Consider the following 16,539-nt stretch of genomic DNA (forward strand, 5'->3'; position numbering starts at 1 on the left):
TAATTTCTATGATAAGTCAGCATAAAAACACACACACTTGGCTCTACTGGCAGTATGCACTTTTTGTTGTTTGGCACATTAGACATATATCCTTTTTCTCCCTCTCTCTCATTCAACAATCACAAGAATATGTGAAGATGCAGCAAGTTTGATAAAAATCAGGACAAGACAATTACCAAGCTATTTTCTTTTTTTAAAGCAAAGTTTCCTTCAGAACAACAACATTCTTTGTAGTACTAGCCATCTGTCTTTAAAAATATATGCATATCAAACAAAAACCGAGTAACTTCATTCACAAATGAAGGAATGGACTGATAAATAAATGAGCTGAACTCTTCTTTTATGATGGCAAACTAGATTACTCAGTTAACTGAATCATAATATGACTGTCCATAATTGTTGCCTTGGTAACATCATATCACTTGGTAATATCATACCACTTGGTCCTGGCTTCTGGAGATCATCCATGCTGTTCTACCACTGATGAAAGCCTCTATGGGGACCTTGGGTGAGGACTCTTCTTGCCACATGGACACCAGTCTCTCCAGCAGGGTGAGGCGTGTCAGAGTGGTTGCCATATCTACGGCTCCAGCTGAATCTCCCACTGTAACACCGGCAGCTGTGATGTGGTCACCATTCACACACACTACTGCTTCTCTCTCACTGTGCAGACTGGTGCCCACACCTTTCTCAACCTGAGCTGCACTGTGTGCCACATTACTATTGCATTGCTCCCCTGGTAGATCTCTCAGCCCCCTGGCATCAGAACTGTCCCACGTTGACTTGAGCGATTCACCAGTCCGGCTGAATATATTGCACTGATTGCCCATCAAATCACCGTCCGAGTTAGATAGTGACTGAATCGAGCCATTAGGATATTGTGTAGTCTCTTTCTGTAGATCTCTTGTCTTCTGTCTACAACCTTGCAAGTGCACATGTGTGTCTTCAACATTCACACCAGCATCCTCGACTTCTTCGTGAGCATCCTTCCGCGGGAAGGTGACTGGGCTAGAGGCGGAGAGATATTGGGGGTACCTTGTGGCCAGAGCCACACACAGCTCAACGGTCAGCTGGTGAATGGACTGGTAGGCCACTGGTGTGAGGTCCTGGTGTGGGAGGGAGCAAAAATGATACACTGATTTGTCAACGCAGAGCTACGGAGTATAAAGATTGGGAATCTAAATTATAAATTGGGTATGATATAAAATGGGAAGTCTAACTGCAGGGCTGTCTCCTGCCCAGCCATCTGTATTTGCCTCAATCACTGGGGTGCATTCAATCTAAGATTATTTTACTTAATTATTTACAATATCCTCTTAACAAGCAGAAAATACCTATTGTAAAACCAGGAATGTTCGTGTGCATTTTAATTTCGCGAATTTCGCGAGCCAAAAATTTGCAGAATTAAAATGTACGCAAAAGTTCTTGTCTACACTGTACGCATTGAATGCCAGTGACAATTGTGGAAAGTTTCATGCCAAGAAAAGTCTGTTGGCTCCAATTTGCAAAAATGTCATGCCATGAAAATGTCTTGCTTAACAGTATGCTGAAAAGCAACAGCTGCACTGAAAAATGGTGGTCAGTTTATACGATGTGCTTGCAGGAAGCTGCAATGACACTGACATTTTTCTTGGTATTATTTTCATTCATTGCGGACAGAAATGAAGTGAAAAATGCTGATGAAGGTTCATCAAGCGTACATCCACTGAACTGGAAATCTACAATAATTCTGCACAACCATATGCAATATCGACAAGATATTGAGTATAGTACACATCAATGACATTCTAATATTTTCCAATGCATATTTTCTCTGGTCAAGTTCTTCAACAGCCTCCATCTATTTCTCAGATTAAGACTACTGAAGTCTAATAACCTGGAGTGGAAGACTAGACATTACTGCGAAGGGCTCCAGGCTTAAAGTAAGAAAGTTTCCTACATACCTGACGAGATTGGATCATGGACTGAACATGGCTGACTGTATCATGGAGGCTGTCCACAGAGATTGCATCAGAGCTTGTTAGCACTCCAAGGATACATTCCTGCATTTTGAAAAGGAAACGAAATGAAGTTACTCAAATGAGGAAATTATCTAAAAGAGTTGCAAATCAAGAATATAACAATAACGGAAGGGCTTTCATTATAGAGGAACTTTGCTTACTATGATGAGGCTAGCATATAGAGCAGAATCAATCTAATATTTTAGTAGAATTGAACAAAGAACAGGTAGATAGTTTTGACTGCTTAAAAGGCATTAAATATTTTTGATGGAAGCTGTTGTTGGCATCTCAAGTAGTCATAACAAAAAGATTAAGACAAAAAAAAAAACCAAGAAGTGTACACACTACCATTCTAAGAGCACTAATAATTGCAGGGTTGTAAATCAAAATAGGACACATAAAAAAATGTACTTCAGCATACATGTTTCAAAGCCAACACGCAATGGTGCACCTCCACTAGGTTTGGACAATATAAACTTTATGACCTTGAGTATAAAATGAAATTAATGGAATGTGATTTCTGCTCTTCATCAATCCTATAGCCAAGTATGGATTTGAAATTTGGGAGCTCTTCAAAGGGGAGAAAAGAAGAAGAAAAAGAAAGAAAGGTGGAATTTGCCTCGTTACCTTGAGGTGTTGGATGACAGCTGACGGACACAAGCCTGCTCTATCATGACTCTCTGGTTTCCTAGGTAACTTCTTGGCCACGCCCTCTCTCTTAGGCAGACTAGTCTGTGCTCTCAGACACTTTGGAAGCTGGGACTTCACCTCCTGCTGCAGGGCACCTAGTTTGAGTGAAAACAGCAAAAATGAGAAAAATGACTAAATTAAACACGGCCACGTTGCTTTAAAGATGCACTATTTTATATCATCTTTCCTATAATTTGCATAAATGTTTAGGTCTACTAAAATGCTTATCAAACCAATTTTCACATGTTTTTAATGTCCTACATGTATTTCACACCTCACAGGTCAAACGTCTGAAGGCATGATTTTGGGGGAACTATTCCTACTCTGCATTAACATACAGTACTCTTGATGAAACTTAAGACTGTTCTATAAATGCAGATTTCCTTCTCTTTGTTGTTAGACAAGTTTACAGAGGAATATGTAAAATCCCAAATTAATAAACATCTAAACTTTTTTTCTTTCAAGCACTATAATTATTCATATATGTTTAGGATGAGCTTTGTGATGTAAAATGTAGTTGTCTCACTTGAGTCAATGAAGAGATTAATGCTATGACGAAAATGCATGCATGCTGGTAACAGTCCATGAAGGAGAAAAGTGTCTGTAATTCTATCCATCTGTTCTGAGAAGGACGATGACAGATAAACTATTAAGCGATCTCACCAGGAATCTGGGTGGAGATCCACTTCTCCGTTCTCTCCAGCGCCATTCGAGAGCTGATGGCTGACGCCGTCTCAAGCACGGACTCCGATGTATCGCAGGACAGCAGCACCTCAAGAGCCAGACGGCACTTCCTCTCCACAAACCTTCAACAGGTAGAGAGTTTGAATCCAAAGTCAATTGCAGTTGTTACAGTCTGCTTGGGACAAGTCTGGAACATATGTCAGATGTGGATCCACTGAAAATATTGTATTTCCAGAGGGTCAGTATAATACAAAGAGATCCAATTACATTTTGTAGAGTGCAGCCATGATGAGTAGCTTACATTATGTAGAGTACAGCCATGATGGGTATAGTTTACTTTTCACATGATTGACTTTTCACACTTACTGGAGCAAAAACAATTCTTTCTGCTCTAAAGCAAAGTACAGAACACATTGATATTGCATTTTCATGTCTGTGCTTATATCAAACTGTGCAGAATGTACATAAAAAAATTGTAAACATTTTGCAGAAAATTGTAATGTTTATGGTACAGAGGGACAACTGCTGTTTATACAGGCTACCAAAATATCTTTCCCATGTAAAATCTGCATCAAGATGATGATTTCCTCTGTGTACAACTAGAAATGTCTTGTATGTCTTACAGGTTTCTTGTAACAGGATTCTTTTGACACATGTATCAGGCTATACACTAATGTGAGACTTTTTCTCTACAGGTTCTTTAAAACAGTATTAATGCACATGCCGTTGCTGATATTGTTTTTGTTCTGTAATGTTGTGTGGCATAATATTTTGTTAATATGCTATAATTTTGTCGCGTCTTTCACTATTTCTGTCCCATAAATCATTCAACATTATCTGAACTGTGTTTACATTGTTAGTTCTAAAAGCTGCTGTCATGCATAAATCATGAAGCATCACTCTTTCCTTTTCTTCCTTATTTCATAACTTGTTTTTCACTTTCCACTGGCCGTCAACCAATGTAAAACATACCACACATTTGCATATTCTTGGTTTCTAAACAGTTTTTCTGTACGCTTGGCTTGACATACATTGCAAATAAACTAATAAAGTGTGCTTCATTGATTTAAGGACAATGCTGCATCCAATTTCAATATTCAGAAACAGACAAGATGGAGACAAAATACATTAAAAAGGTCATCTCTGTTAAGGAGAGGAGATAAAACCACCAAGCTTGAGCTTACCTCTTGGCCTCTTCTCTAGCCAGGGCTTGCGTCTCCTGGCTCAACTTCGCTCCAGCTTCCGCGGCCCTCGCCGAGACGGACCCAGCCTCTTTCTTCTTGCCGCTGCCGGAGGCCAACACTTCCCCAAGCTCTCTTACCACTCGCAGCCTGGCTGCGGAGACTAGCGAGCCGTCTATGAACTTGATGCAGTTGGAGGCTACCCGCCCACTGACAAACTCCACACTCTTCTTCAGGGAGGTGGAGTGCGTGTGAAAGAAATTCTGCTCCAGCTCAGCCTGGGACATTATAAAGCATCAAGAAACATTTCTTAGATCACTCTGATGAAATAACCACCTCCAGCCCACCATGTATATGTTGTGCTTTACCTATTACACCCATATTTTGTCTCATTATGTTCAATGGTATTAGAGAATAAATGATTAGCATAAAATAATTATATCATACTGGCGACTCTCCCATTGTAATGAAGTCCAAAGGACTGGCAGTTTTCTTTCATATAGAAATGTAATTGCATCAAAACTTCTTTATAGCCAAAACGAATATTAAAAGCATATAAAGATACATAGATAATGACTTTTGGGACCTGAACATTTACTTTGTTGTAATAAAATTCTGTTATAACTGTGTTCGTTATATCGAGAGTCCAGTGAACACTGTAATGTAGAATTTGTTGATGCAGCTGATGGAAGGGTCCAGTTTATTGATTGCTATCTCATATAACCTGAAAAACTATGCAGAGGACAGACAGGAAAAACTAACAAAGCACTTCTACATCAGCGCATACGGTATGTCACACTACAACACACTTTCGCCTTTCCCATGTTTTGTTCACCATTGTGCATAAATGTCTGGAGACTCAAATAGCAATGAATCTGAATTACATGAACTCTTTAATCTCTATTGTTTCAAAGTGGTTCTGCCCAACTTGCACTTATAGTCATCTCAGTTTTGCAATGTTATGCACATTGCAAAAGGGCATTGTCCATTATCCTATACACATGGAAGTTTTCTTCACCTGTATTTGGTTTTCACTGATGACCGGTGTGCTTGGCAAGTCTACGGCCACTGGTGTGATCTTCTTGACCTGTGTGCTCCGGTTACTCATGCCTAGATTGGCCTCGGACAGCAGGCCCCTCAGGTCACCTGAAGTGGTAGATTTAAATAAACAACTTTTGACCTTTAGCGTAAGGGTCAAAGTTAGGTGACAGATGAACTCATCCCTGTCATAGAGGCAGAATCCTCACTTGTTAAATCATGGGGGGGTCTAGGGATACACCAGTCTCTTTGTAATGCAGCATAGTCATATTTCAGGCACACATAGATATCATGTATACATATATCAGCACTTGCACCATGGCTGTAACATAATGTGTCATCAAAGGGTGTCATTTTTTTAATGCTACAGGGAGTTGATTCAAGAATTGAAACAAGGAAAAGTAGAAATTACGCGGTGCGCAATATATGTCCCCGCCGGAAGTAGCATTTTGTAACAAAATGTGCAATATAGGTAAAAAATCAAGGTCAAAGGTCAAAGAAGTCAAAGGTCAAAATTCTGTGTAGAAGTTTTGAAGCCCTCACCTAGTGCCATCACATAAAGCAAATGGAATCGAAATTGGGTTAGAAATGGCGAAGGAGTAGCATTTTGTAGCCAATGTACAATATAGGTCAAAAATCAAGGTCAAAGGTCAAAGAAGACAAAGGTCAAAATTCTGTGAAGAAGTTTTGAAGCCCTCACCTAGTGCTATCCCATAAAGCAAACGGAATCGAAATCGGGTTAGAAATGGCGAAGGAGTAGCATTTTGTAGCAAAATGCACAATATAGGTCAAAAATCAAGGTCAAAGGTCAAAGAAGTCAAAGGTCAAAATTCTGTGTAGAAGTTTTGAAGCCCTCAACTAGTGCCATCATATAAAGCAAACAGAATCAAAATCGGGTTAGAAATGGCGAAGGAGTAGCATTTTGTAGCAAAATGTACAATATAGGTCAAAAATCAAGGTCAAAGGTCAAAGAAGTCAAAGGTCAAAATTCTGTGTAGAAGTTTTGAAGCCCTCACCTAGTGCCATCACATAAAGCAAACGGAATCGAAATCGGGTTAGAAATGGCGAAGGAGTAGCATTTTGTAGCAAAATGTACAATATAGGTCAAAGGTCAAGGTCAAAGGTCACAACTGAAATTCTGTGTAGAAGTTTTAAAGCTCCCATGTAGTGCTATCATATAAAGCAAACAGAATCAAAATTGGCTCATAAATGACAGAGAAGTAGCAAATTGAACATTTTGATCACACACGGACGCACACACGGACGGACGGACGGACGGACGGACGCACGCACGCACGCACGGACGGACGCACGGACACACACACGTACAGAGCCCGTTTCATAGTCCCCTGCTCGAACTCGTTCGGCGGGGACAATGATTATTGGATACCTATAGCACCTGTCAGTGGCTGAGATATTAACCACTTGAAAAAATCAAACACTATCTGTCAATCATTTCAAAGAGATCTAAATCATCCATTCTTTTCAACAGACAAGGGGATGGCTTGCTATATATCATATGACATATGCATACAGAAATTCTGTATGTCTACAGGTTTAAAAGCAAAAACAAAAATAAAAGTGAATGTTTAAGTACAGACAAAAGATTATAGTAGCATATAGTCAACTGTTACGACATCTTTGCAAATGTTGCCATTGGTATGCTGAATCATACACAAAAATTATTCACAGGCCAAGCAACACCACAAGTGCTTGTTCCGAGTGAACAACCTCTCACCCAGGAAGGGGCAGCAGGTGTAGAGAATGTGTCTGTCCACCAGTGGGAGGTGGTCCAGACACTGATCCGACCCCGGCTTGTTGCCATGGTGACTCCTCTCCAGGACGGGATTACTCGTCAGGTGAAGATCAGCAGGGAGGGCAGGGTTCTTGATACATGGAAAACAAGAAGGTAAAGACAGCGTTGAGCTGCTTGCGCACATTCATATCGAAACAGGATACAGATACTTCTATCATTTTTTAAAAGATCTCTACTCAAGGTCTGGTATTTCTGACCTAGCTTCACTGTTTTTCAAACAAGTTATCTCTCCTGAACTGTACGGAAATCAAAGTCACAGTGCTCAATAATCATAAGCTCAACCATCTTTGATAACAAAAGTAAGTGAGAAAGCTAGTGACATCACAAGAGATTTGATTTCAGCTTTCTCCCATATTATTTCAATATTTTTTCCACACATGCTCTATCAAGTGCTTTCATCTCAATGTCCCGATAAACCATACATAGATGGTTAAATGAGCAACACTGTGGTAATCCACGTCAAAAGGATCTTGGTGTCATTTTCGTTCCTCACTCACCTCAAACAACCAGCCAAGCAGTAGAAGAATCAAGACGAGGTTGTGGTTGACAACAGGGTTGTCAAGGGCTTCAGACCATTGGACTGATATTCTCCTGGAAAGAAAAGAAAAGACGATTATGAACTTGAAATTATATCAAACGTACATTATATCGGCATAGACATGAATAAAATGACTTAAAGGCCATGTATTGGTACATCAGGTCCCTGCACAGCATAACTTCTGAGGGAGAACCATGTATAATTCTGTCCATACGAGCATTGGCAATTCTACCAACGATGAGCACAGCACAATCATGGATAAGTCTGCCACACGTTTGGCATAGAGGTCCAGCATGACAGATAACACAGCCATTGCAAAATCTCCCGGGACCATGTCATGTCCACCTTTGTTGAATACCAAGATCAGAGTTTGCTGCATACTCCCACAATCAAGCCAACCAGCAAATGAACTCAAATCCATTCCATGCCCTTCAAACTGATTTATGTAAACACTGGGAAATGCCCGAGAAGATGCATGCTAGTTAATGTTAATGCATGAGGACACTGACTTCCTTTATCCCAAATCCTCATTCCTTACCCTTCCCAAAATCCTTCCCCTACCGTACCCTCACCATTATGCCCTCTCCTGTCCTTTGTGTGCTCTCACTTGTGGATATCGGCCACGAGGCTGAAGGCCTGGTGGTAGTGGTGGATCCCACAAAAAGAGTAGTTAATGATAATGTGTGAAAGACAATGACTCCCTGCATCCCAAATCCTCCCCCTTCCCCAAATTGCTGCCCCCTCCCCAAATCCTCGTCCACCCCAATCCTACCATTACACCATCTCCTGTTGCCTGTGTGCGCTCTCACTTGTGGATATCGGCAACAAGGCTGAAGGCTTGGTGGTAGTTGGTGGATCCCACGAGCAGAGAAGTTAATGGTACTGTGTGAAAGACGCTGATTCTCTTCATTCCAAATCCTTCCCCCACCCAACCCCCTTCCCCCTCCCCCACACCCCTACCATTACACCATCTCCTGTTGCTTCCCTGTGCTCTCACTTGTGGATGTCAGCCAGGAGGCTGAGGGTCTGGTGGTAGTTGGTGGATCCCACAAGCAAAGAAGTTAATGGTACTGTGAGAAAGACACTGATTCCCTCCATCCCAAATCCTCCCCCTTCATAAAATCCTTCCCCTCCCCCATCCCACCCCTACCATTACATCCTTTCCCATTGCCTGTGTGTGCTCTTACTTGTGGATGTCGGCCAGGAGGCTGAGGGCCTGGTGGTAGTGGTGGATCTGGGCTGCCAGCGTGTCCATCATGCTCAGGTACTCCACGACCCAGGGCAGGGTCAGGATCAGGCGCTGGTGGTCATCTGCCGTTGCCAGGCAACCGGCAACATCCACACCCGGTGGGGTCTGGGACACACAGAGAGCAGAGATGAAACAATTGGAGAGAGAGTGAGGAGACTCGCTTTCTATGAAAGAAAAAGATCACATGAATATGACAAGATACGTGCCTAAAAATGTCTGGACAACTACATGAATACACGACAATATGAATGCATGACTATATTTATGATGACATCACTATATAAACAAATGAAAACATAGATATAAAAATGTACATGTATTTGCACAAAGAAATGGAGTAGAGGCTTAGAAGTAAAAGACAAAAAAAAATCATCAAGAAGCATATATGAATTTACATACTCAGATATCATCTTGTAGTACCATAGGATATTACAACTGGAAGAACTTGATACCGCAAATTAAATGAGGCAGAATGAAGGCAGATTGAATAATGAAAGGAGGCATTGTCTCTACAAATTACGTCCTTTTTGCTCTCACATCTCAATGCTCCTACTCACTTTGTTGCGCATGATGAGGACGTTGTCTTTGACAGTGTCTGGTAGTTTGTCTCCACCTTGGTATGGCACAAAGGAAAGGAATCCCAGGAATTTGGCCAGCACACGGAGGGCCAGCAGGCAAGAACTGAAGTTTTCACGCTGCTCCTGAAGTCCAGACAAATACCAAAGAAACAGAAGTGAAAACAACTCATACAGTAACCAAGAATATTCTGATGAGCACAGCTTCACGACAAAACATACATCATTTTCTCTGTCCACCTACACAAACAAAGTAACAGACCATAAAGCAGACACCACATGACTGACAACTTGTCCCTTCCATGCTTTCTTTTCAATTTCTTTTTTTTTTCATTCCAGCTCCAATCTACATAGGCTTTTCTTAATGATGTGTACATTCAACAGCATTGGGCCTCTTTCATTAGCGAGTTTATCACTTCCAACGAGAAGTCTATTTCATGTTTTGCAAACACATTAAAATCACAGAATATCCCTAGACATGGGTCAGTTTATGCCATTAATCCAAGTTCATCTAGGTAGCACACATAAAACTTGACAACTACTCTCATAAAGGTAACATTTCCAAAATCATTTCCAAAATCAAAGGCTCCAGAAAAAATAAAATGTCAGAACAGAGGTATGGCCTTTTCTAGTATTAAAATACGGGTGTAGGTTTCATTTCTCTTCTCAGAAAAATTGCACAGCAAAGACCTGCAGAACTTCGTTGTTTGGTTGCATAATTTATGTCTTTGCTAAACTCACATTATCAATGATGACTGGTGTTGTCTGCATCTGATCGTTCACTCCAGCTGTATCTCATTAAGCTGTAAGATTGGAAGACATAAAAAAAAATTGAAAACCATGGGACTGATGAACAGCATTGTTAAAATCCTATTTCTTTAGGTTTGCATATTTTGCCAAGTTAGTCTGATTCATCACATGCAGCTAAATGATGCTGGTGACAGCTGTTATCATCAAGATCACTCAATCATCATCATCATCATAATCATCATCATCATTATCATTATCACAAGTCATTACCTAATATATTACCATTAATCTCATCATCATAATTCTAACACAATGTTAACATGCTCTTTATACTATTTCAACTTAAATCTACAATAGTCAATTATCCAAATGTTATTGCTACAATATACCAAGTGTAAAGAGTCATGTTAACAGCAATTGTATATATCATTAGCTACATATTCTCCATCTCAATGGTATTCAAATTTTTAGTTTTTTAGTTGAGGATTTGAAAAGGCCCATATAGGAAGTTGGCGATAGCTCTATGGTGTGGGAGGAACAGGGTGAATGTTTCATTAGTTTGAATAGGGTCTACCTTTTTGATGGCTCATTGCATCGTTCATCAAATTTGTGTGACTCTAGAAGTTTCTGTGTGTACGTGCATATATACATACCTCAGTGATCTTGGCAGCAAAACTGTCCATCAAGTGCTGGTTGAATGTGAAACTAAACAAGAAATGACACAAACATATCTATGTGAGTATTACTAAATCAAAACCAACACAACCAAACCAAATCTAACCAAACCAGACTTCCCGATAATGTCCAAAAGTTTGAGTACATGGTAACACCACAGACAAAATCACATATAGTTTCAGTGATGTGTGACAACTCATAGTTTTGGGGTCATAACATGCATGCCTCAAATGGACAAAAAATATCAAATAATTAGAAATGTCACTACGGCGACTGGTGTATGCCTCCGCCATAATGCATGGTTCTCCTAATAGGTCTATAGTACATTGTCTTGACAATGTGTGATGACAGTTTCACACAATTGGCAAAATATTAAAATGACAGGTTTGCCACAAATGTGCTGAATGTTCACTTTCCTAGAACTAGGTTCAATTGGATGAATGATTAAAACGTCAGAGTGCAGGTATTTGGGGGAACTGATGATTTTTACTTGACTTTTGACCCTTTTATAAGTTTATGCATTGAGTAATTTTCAAGGTATTGAGAAAAAGTATAATTTTAGTATCAAATGGTAAAATAGTATTATCTAAACCTGGCCTTTGACCTTTGACCTCACAGTTCCAAAGAGAATCACTGTTAGGTAGAACATGCATAAATATGTAAGTTTCATGATAATACCTTGAGTTACTTTTGAGATATGGAGGAAGAAGTGCAATTTAGCACTGTCACTTGACCTTTGACCTTTTGACCTTTGACCTTTTGGCAAGAAACTTCCCACAGAATATATATTGGGTTATACATGCCTACATCAAGTTAAAAAAAAAATATCCTTCAGGCATTGCATAAATATAAGGAAAGTAGTGATATTTTGAGGAGTTGACCTTTGACCCCATGACCTTTGACCCATGACCCCCAACTTCCCTAGATAATCACTGCCCATCGATACATGCATATATACTAAGTTCCATGAAGATACCTAGAACCATTTGCGAGATATGGAGAAAAACATGAAATTTCAATCTTTTTTTCACAAAATAACCTGTGACCTTTGACCTTTGACCCCGTGACCCTAAAATTCGAACAAAGTATCATCCCCCCAGGGTATACCCTCATACCAAGTTTGATGCAAAACCACCTCACGGTTCTTGAGATATCGACAAAAACAAAACGGGACGGACGTACGTACGGACGGACGGACAGACGGACGATCCGAAAACATAATGCCTCCGGCCACTTCGTTGGCGGAGGCATAAAAACACACACGTGCAAAAGCAAGCAAAAGAATGTGCAATGCACATAAAAAACAGGAAATGGATCTACTCATGTGACAAATTTCTTGAAGCTTCAGCTGTGTGCATTCACACCACACAAAACGATGCGTAGTTATGTGAGAAGAGAGCAACTTCCAAAGTATATGCAGGAAGTTTATAGGGAAGTTTTGTGGTAATTTCTCAAGGAGTTTGCAGTCATACTGCCAAAACAATGTGAAGCAAAATACCGGGTAGTAAAAGTATGCACGGTTTCGTGTCACCGCAGCTAATGAGTTACCTCTCGTATGACGTGGAAAAAAAATTGAAATGTGCATTACTGAAAGACAAGCTACTACATGTACCTGTCAGCAGCAACGATGAAATCCCGAAAGAATTCCTGGCAGCCGTGGAATGCTGGAGGGGGACAGGGACCACCCAGTGACGCTGGGGTGGAGAAACGGTCTTCCAGTCTGGACAAGAATACAAATTAAATGATTGATCAATCGACTATACTGAGGTTGTTTTTTTTTTCTCATTTCATATTTGTGCACACATTTTGATTTCAGCAATGCAACAAAACATTTACACCAGGTCAGGTCAGGTCACCTACTGTAATAAATTTCAGCATAATAACGTTGAACAGCACATCTCTATTATTTTTAGAGGGAATCAGACAAACAACATTATTTTCAAGTGACAAATTGAAGAAAAACACATGCCGATACTATGCTTTTAACACTGCCACTGTTGGTTTTATGATATTTGCATATAAATATGTACACATTTTTATCACAGCCAATCTTGCTTTACCTTTTTAATATGAGATTAAACAATTATCTGTGACTTGCAAAAACTTATTGCTATCTTTAATGACTAGCATGGAAATAGGCTGCTTTGGGGACTGTTTACCTTCACAAGTTTTTGACTTACTTAGGTTTCAAGCCATACAACACTGATATTATCAACTACAATAGACAAGAGTCTGTTGACACAATCACAAACCATTCTTTTGTCAGTTACGGTTACTTGGTTCATGTAACACATGAAGAAAATATTCTTGAAGTGCTGCAATACATCTGCAGCTTGAACATATCAATTATACAATATCATTTTTTTTTTTTTGGTCATGAAATCTGTGCTTTCTCTAACTTTGCAAGCAAACAGTTTGCTCACTTGCAGAGAATATTGAATTATCTTATATAAGAATACCACCTACTGCTGCTTAATGAAGTTTTGTGATGTAATTCTATCAGGTTTGTACTGTGAGCATTCTTGGATGACCCACTTACCTCTTGAACTTGCCCGGATTTGTCCTTTTCAAATGCTGGATGAAGCTCAGTTCCTGTGAGTCTCCACTGTCAATCACTGAACTGTCCCCTTGACACATCTGTTACAGAGGTAGAGCAGATCTTGTTATCATTGGAACTCACCTTCTCCACTTAAGTCGCAGCAAGCATCCCTCCATCTGAGATCTTGGCAACAGTACTTTTTACTGGTAGATTTCCATACATTATGTCATAATCCCAAATTATGGTTCTCAAGCATAATTTCTTTATAAATGAAGAGCATGCATGGTGGATTTAATTGTTGGCTGGTATGTTTCTTTTTTTTTCACCACAATTCTATTTTAAATTGCAATTTGGATAAACCATCACAGAATTCACATTTCATATCACCACTAATAAGTAAATATCATCCTTCAATGTACTGTACAAGGTGGATACACAACAACAACAGCTGCAGCAGCAGCAGCAGCTATGATGACGACGACAACAACAACAACAACAACAACAACAACTACACAACAAACAATTCTAGCATCTCCACATGCTAACCTTCACGAGCTGAGACTGAAAGAGCCTGGCGAAGTGGGTGAAGTTTGTGACGTCCATCTGCCTCACCAGCTCCCTGTTTGACAGAATGAATGCAAAGATTGCAACAACCATTAATCCACGATGATAGTTTGCCCACATTTGTATGGTATCATGGAGAATCTAACAAATGTGAGATATAATCCACAAGTTTTTCATAAGATAAACTTCACAAACTGGTCTAAGAGAAAATCAAAAATCATTTTCTGTCATAGTAAAAGGCTAAATTTTAATCTTTCATAGCTGGAGTACTCTGAGACCTCAGAACCTTGACAGCAGAATAATTCCTCATCTCATTCATCAGAAGTCCAACTCTTCTACTGAAGATTCAATACTGTGAAAATCAAATTTTGTACAATAAAAGGGTGTCAAGGTGTACTGACATCCAAAAGGTTATGAAAGGAGTTTTGCCTAATGAAAGGGTGTACAGAGGAGATGGCTGTAAGAGGGTTATAGAAATAGATCTGCAAACTGACCTGGGAATAAAAGGGAATCTAAACAATTTTTCCACATTAAAGGGGTCACAGAGGAACTGGGAATAAGAGGGTTATAGAAACTGTCTTGCCAAATGAAAGGATTTACACAGAGCTGGGAATAAAAGGATTATAGAAACTGACTTGCCAAATGAAGGGGTTTACACAGAGCTGGGAATAAAAGGGTTATGGAAACTGCCATGCCAAATGAAAGGGTTTACACAGTGCAGGGAATAAAAGGATTATAGAAAATGTATTGGCAAATGAAAGGGTTTACACAGTGCTGGGAATAAAAGGGTTAAAGAAACCGTCTTGCCAAATGAAAGGGTCTCCACTGAGATGAGAATTAAAGGATTATAGAAACTGCCCTGCCAAATGAAAGGGTCTATACTGAGCTGGGAATAAAAGGGTTATAGAAACTGCCATGCCCAATGAGGGGGGCTACACTGAGCTGGGAATAAACAGGTTACAGAAAATGCATTGGCAAGTGAAAGGGTTTCCACAGAGCTGGGAATAGAAGGGTTATAGAAACTGTCTTGCAAAATGAAAGGGTTTACACAGAGTTAGGAATAAAAGGGCTATAGAAACTGCCATGCCAAATGAAAGGGTCTACACTGAACTGGGAAAAACTAGAAATATCACTTAAGGTGATTAATACCCCCGCCCCGTGACGACAGTCTTACCCAAGGAATGATCTTTCCTTGATCTTCTGCCATTTAAATGCCGTTACCATGGCAACGCAGCTTCCGACACGTCCGAAAAATATGTCTTGCACATCTTCCCACCAAGACTAATGTGTGTGCCACATTTCATAAGCTTTTGTCAAAAACTGAGGAAGTAGTTCAATCCACAAGATCTTTCCTTGATCTTCCACCATTAATATGCCGTTACCATGGCAACGCAGCTTCCGACATGTCCAAAAAATATGTCTGCACATCTTCCCACCAAGACCAATGTGTGTGCCACATTTCATGAGCTTCAGTCGAATACAGAGGAAGTAGTTCAATCCGCAAGATCTTTCCTTGATCTTCTGCCATTTATATGCCGTTACCATGGCAACGCAGCTTCCGACACGTCCGAAAAATATGTCTTCCACATCTTCCCACCAAGATCAAGGTGTGTGCCACATTTCATAAGCTTTGGTCAAAAAACTGAGGAAGTAGTTAAATCCGCAAGATCTTTCCTTGATCTTCTGCCATTAATATGCCGTTACCATGGCAACATACTTTCGGGTACTGTCAAAAAATGCGTCTTGCACATCTACAACCAAAGGCACACATCTGTACCAAGTTTCATGGAAATTGGGCAAAAACTGAGGAAGTAGTTTGCAACACAAAATTTTCCATCATTTTGGCTCATAATATGTGAGCTGTTACCATGGCAACATACTTTTTGTCACTGTCAAGAAATGTGTCATGCTGACCTATATCCTAAGACAAACATTCAATATGAATTCCATGAGAATTGGAAGAACACTGATGAAGCAGTTTTGCCATGAAGCATTTTGCCCTATATTTTACCAATAACATGCCGTTACCATGGCAACGCACTTTTTGCCACTGCGGAAATATGTGTCTTGCACATTAACATATTCAGATGAACATCTGTACCTAATTTCATAAAAATTGATCAAAAACTGTGGGAGGAGTTCGCGACGCAAGATTTGTACCCATTTTTGCCCATAATATGCCGTTACCATGGCAACGTACTTTTGGGTACTGTCAAAAAATACGTCTTGCACATCTACAA

At 39.9% G+C, this 16,539-nt stretch overlaps 1 protein-coding gene across 1 annotated transcript in view; it reads right to left on the reverse strand.

The window, feature by feature from the left end:
* Window positions 1-431: 431 nt before the first annotated feature.
* Window positions 432-16,539, reverse strand: part of LOC139719352 (codanin-1-like) — a 43,287-nt gene continuing 27,179 nt past the window's right edge. Inside the window, 16 exon segments of the mRNA XM_071630767.1 lie at window positions 432-1,106; window positions 1,944-2,042; window positions 2,628-2,785; window positions 3,354-3,496; window positions 4,559-4,833; window positions 5,574-5,701; window positions 7,332-7,479; window positions 7,907-8,000; window positions 9,135-9,301; window positions 9,754-9,897; window positions 10,513-10,556; window positions 10,559-10,574; window positions 11,175-11,226; window positions 12,809-12,916; window positions 13,736-13,833; window positions 14,282-14,354. Coding sequence (XP_071486868.1) covers window positions 432-1,106; window positions 1,944-2,042; window positions 2,628-2,785; window positions 3,354-3,496; window positions 4,559-4,833; window positions 5,574-5,701; window positions 7,332-7,479; window positions 7,907-8,000; window positions 9,135-9,301; window positions 9,754-9,897; window positions 10,513-10,556; window positions 10,559-10,574; window positions 11,175-11,226; window positions 12,809-12,916; window positions 13,736-13,833; window positions 14,282-14,354 — 2,422 coding nt within the window.

The sequence above is a fragment of the Diadema antillarum genome, unplaced genomic scaffold (assembly GCF_040938485.1).
Source record: "Diadema antillarum isolate AM-2024a unplaced genomic scaffold, OU_Dant_1.0 scf00000109, whole genome shotgun sequence".
NCBI classification, from domain to species: domain Eukaryota; kingdom Metazoa; phylum Echinodermata; class Echinoidea; order Diadematoida; family Diadematidae; genus Diadema; species Diadema antillarum.